The 9,998-nt window shown below is 40.7% G+C and overlaps 1 protein-coding gene across 4 annotated transcripts; it reads right to left on the reverse strand.

The window, feature by feature from the left end:
* Window positions 1-2,199: 2,199 nt before the first annotated feature.
* Window positions 2,200-9,277, reverse strand: fzr1a (fizzy/cell division cycle 20 related 1a). Of its 4 annotated transcripts, none has more exons than XM_026150536.2 (14): window positions 9,093-9,277; window positions 8,336-8,408; window positions 7,740-7,868; window positions 7,514-7,577; window positions 6,653-6,783; window positions 6,468-6,553; window positions 6,191-6,374; window positions 5,994-6,059; window positions 5,390-5,492; window positions 5,071-5,255; window positions 4,719-4,952; window positions 4,329-4,433; window positions 3,657-3,749; window positions 2,200-3,538 (listed from the first exon to the last, which is right to left on the reverse strand). In XM_026150536.2, exons 2-14 carry the CDS (start codon window positions 8,402-8,404, stop codon window positions 3,497-3,499), a joined length of 1,491 nt encoding a protein of 496 aa, XP_026006321.1. In that variant the 5' UTR covers window positions 8,405-8,408; window positions 9,093-9,277; the 3' UTR covers window positions 2,200-3,496. The 4 variants fall into 4 exon arrangements, with proteins under 4 accessions (XP_026006321.1, XP_080149498.1, XP_026006322.1 ...); XM_080293372.1 differs by having other exon boundaries at window positions 9,190-9,275; XM_026150537.2 differs by lacking the exon at window positions 9,093-9,277 and adding an exon at window positions 8,591-8,671.
* Between the last annotated feature and the right edge of the window lie 721 nt (window positions 9,278-9,998).

Consider the following 9,998-nt stretch of genomic DNA (forward strand, 5'->3'; position numbering starts at 1 on the left):
GGGATGTTTTCTGGCTGTTAAAAGCTCCCGTTTGAACAAATATGGTTTTAAACTGAGGGTAAAATGAAACCACATGCCCCGTGGGGTTTGTCTGGTCAGATTTTTACCCTTTCCAGAAGCTTGTTATAAAAACAACCAATGCTGTTAATATCAAATTATTCCTCTTTTGAATGTAAGATCTGATCCTTACCTTTGAGGTAGCTTTGTTCAGGTAGATTCTGCTGTATGGTAGCGTCACTGAATCACTCAGTTTGGACCAGCTCATAGGATGGCTCCCTCTGGTGTTCACTTTTAGTTCTGACATAACTACAAGACAAATATGTTGGGAGGTGTTTGGATAAGTGACAAAATAAGTGAAAACCCAAAATAAGAGAGAAAAACACTGAATCAAAACACAAAATCCACAGACACTTTGTTAGGTACAACATTTCAGGTGATTTAAGTGACTGTGGCGTGGTTGTTGGTGCCAGACAGGTTAATGTGAGTATTTCAGAAACTGCTAATCTGCTGGGATTTCTGGTCAGCAGGAGAAGACCACAGTGGTGGCACTCTTCTCATCTAAGAACAGGAAACTGAGATTATATTGCTATAGCTCTATTAAAGTTTTAACTGTCCCGAGGACCTCAACAGCTACAGGCCGGTGGCTCTGACATCCCACCTGATGAAGAACCTGGAGCGGCTGGTCCTAGCTCAGCTTCGCCCCCTGATGAGCTCATCACTGGACCGAATTCAGTTTGCCTACCAGCCTGGCACTGGAGTGGATGATGCTGTCATTCACCTCCTACATCATTTAATCTCTCACCTGGAGACCACTGGAAGCACTGTGAGGATTATGTTTTTTGATTTCTCCAGTGCGTTTAAGACCATTCTTCCCTCAGTTCTGAAGGACAAGCTGGAGAACACAGGAGTGGACCATCACCTCAAAACATGGATACTGGAATACCTCACCAATCGACCACAGTATGTGACAACTCGGGGTCTGACAGGGTTGTCTGCAGTATGGGGCCCCACAGGGAACAGTTCTGGCTCCATTCCTCTTCACCATCTACACTGCAGACTCCTCTCACAACTCCACTCAGTGCTTCCTGCAGAAGTTCCCTGATGACTCTGCAATAGTTGGCCTCATCACTGATGGGGTCGACAAGGAATACAGAGTGCTGGCCCAAGGCTTTGTGGACTGGTGCCAGCAGAACTACCTCCAGATCAACACTAGTAAAACCAAGGAGCTGGTGGTAGACTTCCACAGGCACAAACATCCTCCACTGCAACCACTAAACATCCAAGGTATGGACATTGAGGCTGTGGACAGCTACAGGTACCTTGGTGTTCATCTGAACAATAAACTGGACTGGACTCACAATTCAGATGCTCTCTACAGAAAAGGGCAGAGCAGGCTGTACCTGCTGCAGAGGTCTTTTGGAGTGAAGGCCCGGACCTTCTATGACTCTGTGGTGGCCTCAGCCATCTTTTACGGTGTGGTCTGCTGGAGTAGCAACGGGCCAACTCTGTTCTAGGATGCCCTCTGGACCCAGTGGAGGTGGTGAGTGACAGGAGAACGGCGGCTAAGCTGTCATCCCTGATGGACAACATCTCCCACCCCATGCAGGAGACTCTGATAGCACTGAGAAGATCCTTCAGTGGCAGACTGCGGCACCCACGACGTGGGACGGAAAGATTTCGCAGGCATTTCCTTGCTGCTACTGTCGGACTCTACAACATGGTCTTTGCAGATGACCCCACACACACACACACACACACACACATCCCATACACAATTGTAAATTTCACTCTGTCTCTCCAATGTGCAATAGTACCAAGTGCAATCTTCCCAATATAAGAAAGTATTTTATTCTATTTTTACTGCTCTGGTACTTTGTGCCATGACCAAAAAATTTCCCACATGTGGGACTAAAAAGGTTTAATTTATCTGTTTTAACTGTAAAACGGTTTGAAAATGTTCACATCTCAGTTTAGAAACCAGAATCAAAATATTTTGTTCTCTAAAAATTATATGATAAATAAATTCATATAAAGGATTCTTCTCCAAATGTAACCAAACGTGTAATAACTGAGAATACCTGCAAACTAAAGACACCCTTTAGTTTAAACAGATGAATGTTTGGTTGGAGCACAAAGCAGGAACGTAAAGTATTACTAACAACTTGAGGAGTAGTTACAGTCCAATAAAACAGCACTAAGTTACAAGATATGGCAATTTAATTGTTGTTCATGTTCCAGTACAGAAATATTTTTTTCTTTTTTAAACATTCTTTCAATAACTGAAGTTGCCAGCGTTGTCTTTAAGTGACATTAAAATTTAGAGTTGACCGTCAGCTCCCTTCAGACAACCTCGCTAAGCAAACCTTTTCACTCTGTACTCTAAACTTTCACAAGACAAATAAATAGCGCTTGTTCAAAGGTAGGTGACTGAAACATTCAAAGAAAACGTGGCAGAGGATATGAAATATTTCTCCAGATTAAAAAACAAAGTTCAACAGCATGACTGCCTGACACAGAAGAAGTTTGAAGTAGCAAAAAAATGAGCGCCCCAAGCTTGAATATGTTACAGACATAGCACAAAGCAGAAGTTCTTTACACAGCAGCATTTCACCATCTGGTTTAATCACAAATGTTTTTACTGTGCGCTAGCGGTTGCTGTAAACTACAATGATAAGCCAAAGCTATTTCCTTTTAATTTTCCTTGGCTTGCTTTTCAATTAGGAAAAGATAATCTCCCAAAAACAAATTGTTTTGGGGAGATAATGAAGTAATGCTTGCCATGTTTGATTATTATTTTCAATAACTAAAATAAAAATGTCATTTTTCTTAAAAAACAAAAACAAGAGAGATCAGGCTCTTTCACTGAATCCTTGTTAACTATTAGCAAAATGGCACAAGATTATGAATCTTTTCATCAGTGTACACGAAACATTATTGCCCCTCAGGAAAAGGTAACGCAAGCTTGGAATTTTTTTCTGCAAACCTGAACAAAATCAAACTTGCTCCACAGATCAGACCAAAAAACTTCAGTTATGCACATGAAATTAAGTCAACCAGCCTTTGCAGCAAATACGTCGATAACATATGTTAAAAATGTAAAAAAAAAAAAAAAAAAGGAGGAGGAGCAAAAAAACATACAAACAACAAAGAAACTAAACAAAAACAGAAAATAAATAAACGATCACAAGGATAAACTCAATATTTGGCAGGTATGCACAACGTCTGTTTGCAGACACGGGGAGATAAAGGCCCCGAAACTGGAGGCGGCAGTGGCTCCATCATTCAGGAAGAAGTGGAATACTGTGTGCATCTCTTCTACCCTCGATACTCGGTCTATGTGTCTCCTCTCATCTCATCTTCTGCTACAACTTAACTAAGGCCAGTCGAGGAGGACCTCTGCAGAGTACTGAGGAGAGTGTTCAAAGAGGCCCCATTTACACCAGGAGACATGCAAAGACAAATTCCCTTCCTTTTTTTATTCCCCGTACAGTGCAGACTACCGGATCCTGGTGAAGAGGTTTAACACAGAGACTGATTCCTGAAAGAAGGAAGGTGGACGTTAGACAGAGACCACTACAAAAATAACACGCAGGTGATGAAAACTGCATTCAAGGAAGCCCAACACAGAGAAAGTGAGAAATGGGAAGAAAACATGCCTTGGTGGATCTCATCTTGCTAAAGACGTTCCAGAACCTCAGAGTTTCATCTCCAGCCCCCGTCACGATGGCCTCCCCATCAGGTGACATAGCCTGCATGCAAGTTATTATTAAACACTGAATATGCACCACTATAACAGCTACATCATTTGCTCTGGGATTAATAAAGTATTCTGATTCTGATGTAATTACAGGAATCTGAAGTGGGCACAGGAAGGATTTTATCATTTTAGTTTGCTTTAAGTGTAATTATTTATTAAAATATAATTTTTATACTCCTATCTAAAGTTCACTATATTTGCTTTCAGCACATAAAATATTAATTAACATCCTTCTTAAGTTTACATGTGCATTCCTATGTATTAATTGTTGGTGTAAAGCCAAAGTGATGCACAGAAATCACTCACAACAGCACTTACACAAAACATCAGAAAGAGGTAGAAAATGTCAGTTTGACTCATTTTTTTATTTTTGAGAAGCTCTGTGTCAGTGTCACCCTTTTACCCTGGGATATCTAACAGCGACACTTCTTAAAGGGTCAGTCAGTGAGTCTAGTTTTATAGGATCATTTCCTTACACTTATTTTTCTGTGACTATTTATTTCTGCTTTACAGTTTTATTTTAAGTTAAGATTATCTTTAATTTAGTTATAAAGGAAAAAAATATACTGACCAGGTAAAGTACTCTATAGGAATGCCCCGTAAGCTTGGCCACTTGAGTTAGAGACGGATACTTCCACACGAGGATCTGGTTCTGGGAATAACCGTGCGTGCTGACCTGCAGAGGAGGAACAGTTTTTTCCACTTATTTAGCTGGCAGGTTTGTCTACCATCGGATAAAAATCAACAATTCCACATCACTGCTTCCATCGTATTTTCCAGCCAAAAACACACGCACAAAAGAGAAAAATAAATAAAAACTGAGTTGAATGCTACTGAATAGCAAAAAAACTCCTCACCAACAGCCCTAAAATTAACCTTGGTGTATGTCCGTATTTAAGAGCAGATGCATGTATTCTATTTCACAGGAGCAGAGTGCAGTCAAAGACATGGGGTGTCTCACCAGTTCATTAGTGTGCTTGGACCAGGCCAGGTTGCAGACCTGAGAGCCGGTGTCTGTGCACTGCAGAGGCTGGCCAGTCAGAGTGTTCCAAAAGCGGATGCAGCGATCGGCTGTGCCTCCTCCAGAGGCCAACAGGCCGTGTTGGTGAGGAGACCAGGCGATGGCCTTCACTGCAGCTAAGTGCTCCGTGTACTGCTGCACTGGGAGGACACTTGAGTGGTTCCACACGAGTAACTGCAGACAGCAGGTTGCAATAACAAGAGGACAGAAAATTTTTGGCGTTTTTTATAAAAAAGGGACCCCAATAAAAATGTGGCACAGACAAAGGCATTGGGCGAGATTCTCTGCATACCTTGTTATCATTTCCACCCGAGGCTAGAAGCTGGTGGTCTGTGCTCCACTTGAGCCCGCAGACTTCCTGTCTGTGTCCTTGGAGCCGACGTTCTGACTGGAGAGGCGGTGCCCTGATGTCCCGCTGCAGGATCACCCGATCACGACTCCCAGACGACAGCTGGTCGGCATTCCATGCTAGAGCACCTAGAAGCAGGGAATGACGACCAGGGGAGATGATTCACCGATCATGAATGAGAGATGTTGCTAAACAACTGTTTGAAAATCAGTGAAGCTTGAATGACTGTCTCTGCCTTCATTTCCATAGACTTTCAACTTACCCACTCTGGCTGTGTGTCCTTCTAGCACAGAGAGCTTCTTCCCTGCTGCTGCATCCCAGATTTGTACATAGCCTTTGTGGGTGCCTACAGCTACCAGGTTACCCTAAAAACAGACAGCACACTTTGAAGATGACACTGGCAAGTAGGAGTCTAATCTTACAATGGCACAAAAACAGGAGCAAGTGCAAATACCCTCAAGCCTTTTCTTAGTTACAGCACAGGTTAAAAGCCTGAAATCATAAATAAGCTTGAATTTCTTTGAAATATCCAGACATACTCTTGTTTCATGGCAGACCTTCAAAGTGAACCAATAATGCTTTTCCTTACTTTCTGTCATATATTTCATATATACCGTTGTGATGGTGAATTCTCAACCTTGCATAAACATATCCAAAGAATCGATAATTAAAGTCATATTTTTAAAAAACAATAACTATGAGCCCAAACCTCAGGCTGTAGAGTGCTCTGAACACTCAGTTTCTGGCAGTTTTTCTGCTTTCAGAAACTGTAAAAAAAAGGCCAGCTGTGCAGGCTTTATTACAGCATTGTTTAAAGTCCTGGACGAGAGCTTGCAAAGACAAGAATCAATGAAAGAAAAACACACCCTCTCTGACCAGCCCACTGACGTCACAGAGTCTCCTTCTACAGAAAGGTCACAAAGACGAGTCACCTAAAGTTTCGAAAAGTGCCAGACAAAGGAGACAGATTAATACGAATGTACCAGGAGGTAGTTCAATTATGTCTTTTTCATTAAGTATGACACACTATCACAGGTTTTCTCAGCTAACATGTCACACACACCTGGCTGGTACAGGCACTCCACAAGTAGACACAGGTACCCAGTCCCACACTGAGCACATTCAGAGAGGACCAGTCCACTAGGTTAAGGTAGAAATCATCTTGAAGCTCTGGAGCGTCCAGAACTTTGAAAGGTATTTTAGAAATCTTGCGTGTTGGTTTTCGTGGCGATCGAAGAAGTTTCTGACTGTAAAGCCCAATAACATGTAAGCAACACAGTCAATTTTTCTCCCCATATTAAGAAATGGCACTTTCACGTTTAGCTGGAAAATTTAATTACCTGTTACTACTGACGGGTGATAGTGAATAGGGAGAGACTGTGTTTCCATCCTCGTCGGGAAGAGCTCTCTTGGTACTTACAGAATACTACAACAATCAAACAGATTATTTCTAACGCAGACAAAACCCACCGTAAAACAAAAAACACTTAGCCAGTTACAAAAACATTATTATTATTTTTTTTACACTAAAAAGGCTCCTCTTGGCAGGCGTAGATGGCTGCAAGCGACGATCTTCTGACTGGGGGTCCTGGACTTTCTCAATGCCTGCTCCTAGTAGCTCATTTTTCAGCAGAGCTGAGTAAGCCAGACCGTCCGCTGAAGACAAAGGAACAGACAGAGGGGAAATCAAACCAGGCTGTCGAAATGATTAACTTCAAACCCTGTGCTCCCTTTGCAGTTTCTCAGCTCTCGCTCACATCTCTGAAGATCAGGGAGAATTTTCCACTAAGCTTTGTTTAGCCCTTATCTGCAGTCTCCATAAGCCTGCCCAGGCTTAGTAAACAAGAGAAGGTCAAATTATCAAGTTTGACTGGAGCAGAAAGAGATACCTGTGGAAATGAACTGAAAATGGATAAAACTCACACCTAAAGCACATCTACAACACAGAAAAACATATTTCACTTGGGGATGGGAAAGCGAGTAACTCATAATACATGACTATCATGATAATTATTCAGTAACTAAATATCATGATAAAATATAGGCTAAAGTTTTTTTTCATCATCTTTTATCCATTACGATAGCCTTGAAAAACAAAAAACAAAAACACACACCTAAGTGTGACATATAACCAACCTTATTTTGAGCAAATTTACAGCACCATTAAGAGCTTTCACTCTAATACTAAAGTCTGAATGAACAAACACAGGGGTGAAACTAAATTCCAACTACACAAACATTCAGACAGAAGATAAAGTAAAGAAAACTGAACACAAAGAAAATGCAAAAACAGATTTTGTCTCATTCACAATTTAAATGCTTGTGACAAGAGAGGTGCAGGTGGAAACACAGTTTGTCATCATTCAAGAGAAAAGCAATGGATTACCTTTGTTGCTGTCAGTGGTGCCATCTTTGGTTTTCCTATTTTGATTGTGCGACTTTTCAATTTCCTGTGTTAAAATAATCATAATCAATAAATGATCACTCTCAACCAATTCTGTAAACTTAAGTATTAGAAAAAACAAAGCAAACACTTTAATCTTGAGAGCATTGTTCTTTTGGTAGGACAGGCAGAAGAGTGCTTGGTGTATTTGCTGTTGTGGCAGACTCACATTAATGCGATGGAAGTTGACACTCCAGTTGGCTCCAGCCCGGGAGGGAATGAAGCGATCACCATGCTTGCTAGGAGAGGACAGGGGGGAGCTGGTGGGTGTCAGAGATCGCACTGCTCCTAGAGCTTTCTGCACAAGGGAAAAGAGAAGACAGCATTGTGGGTTTTTTTTTTTTTTAACTCTACGGCAAACAAACAGGCCTCGGAGTGGATTTGAAAACTCAATAACGGAACAGGAACATAATTTAGATGGCAGATGGTGTGTTTTTTTGAGGTGATAACAACAGGAGGCAACATTCACAAAAGCCAGTCTTTTGGCCAGTAAGGTCTTGTTTTTACTCAACAGTGGTGACAGTGTCAATAGACTGCCATGTGAAACCATTTTCCCCTTATAATACATGGAAAGCACTGCCCTCATGTCCCTCCTGGGAGGGGATATCATCATTTAAAAATTAAGACAATGACCTTATTCAAGATTACTTGCAGATTTGACTAGTCTTAATTAGACAGCAGAATTAGCTTTTGTTCAGAGGATGAACATTACTTTACATACAAGGAATCAGACAGAATAGACAAAAAAAACTTGTTTTTACTTACAATGGGACTTGCATTCTCATTTTGGATATTGATCTGTCTGAGGAGCCTGCACTCATAGTCCTGATCCATGATCCTGAGAACAGGACAAGACCACAATAAAGTTCATTCACAAGATGCGTTCATTGACGATGTGTTTATTCTATATAGGAAATGGCACCGTGTATAAGCTACCTGTCAAACATCGGCATACACGGTGTATTTGTTGTTAGATAAATAAACCCGTTATTCAACTGATTTAAAACGCTTTGAACTTACCGTTTATCAAACGACAATGCTAAGAGTCACCGACATGGAGCAGTAATCCCCAGAGGAACTGCTTTGTATTGATCAATGAGGCAATAAAGCTACATTAAAACCCTCCGGAAGAATTACAAAGATAAACCAATCAATAGTTAAAATGTAGAGTTTTTTGGTTTCATTCCATCTCCAACTAACTAACTAACCAACCAACCAACCAACCACCGACGTGTAATTAAATGACATACCAGTACCTATGATCAGCTGCGACTGTGGACTCTGACATGCTAACAGCACTTAAATTATCTTTATGAAAACCTTAGTCTTGTAACTTTGAAACGCAACCCAACAGCAGTCATTTACTTGCATATCCCACAAAGCGAAATACTGCTATCTCTGGTGATTATCGCTGAAATACGAATAAAGAAAATCTAAATAATCCAACGACCCAGCACAGAAAGCTAGGCTAATGCTAACGCTAGCTCAGCTGTGTAAGACAATTTATCGTATTAGCACCTACCTTTCCCCCAGTAAACGCTTCCCCCCGTATGCACTGTTAATTTGGTTCTCGTAGTGTTTTCTAACTCAGTTCAAATGTGTTGTTTTGTGCTTTTTACCCGTAAAATCGACACACACAGAATACAAATGTTTTCTTTTGCCGAGCATTCAATTTAGGCTCGCTAAGCATCACGGGAAGTGCGTGACGTCGCTGTTTTTGAAACACACATTTTCCGTTGTTAAGGAAACGTGTCCGACTCGACTGAACGCTGTCGGTAAAACCTGACCTCTGGGTTTAACCGGCAACCGAGGCTAAACAAGATTATAGTCTCACCAGTTTATAGTCAAAGATTTAGCACAGGTTTCAAAATGAATAGCAGTTCAGGTCATGCCACAGAGAACAGAATCTCAAATGCAACAAAAATGCGATTAAAAAACATACATTTTACTTTCTTACATTGTGGATTCATGTTTGAGCATCAGCGTTGATACTAAAATTTATTTTATTTCCACTTTCAACGGTGATGTATTTGCACGATAGTTAAAAAAACAATATGACAAAACATCAAACACCATTTAGTGAACAAAAAGGTTTAATTCAATATACTCAATAAATAATTATTTATATAATGTGTGTGTTTCCAGAGGCCTGTACTACAAAGCCAGTATCTTTCCATTGTCTGGTTTTTACTCACCTTAACAACAAAAGAGATGATATATTTGTAAAGTTTAGACTGGCAAAGTGAAGCTTATATAACCTTTATCTATCCAGATAAAACGTCCCATTGGCATTAAAAATATACTTTTTTGTAAGAGAGATCTGGCCAAGAGGGCAGCAGAAATTAAAACAAATATAACACAGTTGTATAAAAATATTTTCAGTGGTTGAAAAAGGACTGCATTAATTACAATGTATAATGCAGTCATA

This window comes from Astatotilapia calliptera, chromosome 18, assembly GCF_964374335.1.
Source record: "Astatotilapia calliptera chromosome 18, fAstCal68.1, whole genome shotgun sequence".
Lineage (NCBI taxonomy): Eukaryota > Metazoa > Chordata > Actinopteri > Cichliformes > Cichlidae > Astatotilapia > Astatotilapia calliptera.

Bases quoted from the DNA above. Each gene is read 5' to 3' on its own strand.
- fzr1a (XM_080293371.1), bottom strand. From the start codon at position 8,183: ATGATGATATCCCCTCCCAGGAGGGACATGAGGGCAGTGCTTTCCATG. The intron at 6,375-6,467 runs GTAATTAAATTT...TGGGCTTTACAG, and splicing joins TCACCCGTCAGTAGTAACAG to TCAGAAACTTCTTCGATCGC. The intron at 4,434-4,718 runs GTGAGACACCCC...CCTCCTCTGCAG, and splicing joins CCAAGCACACTAATGAACTG to GTCAGCACGCACGGTTATTC.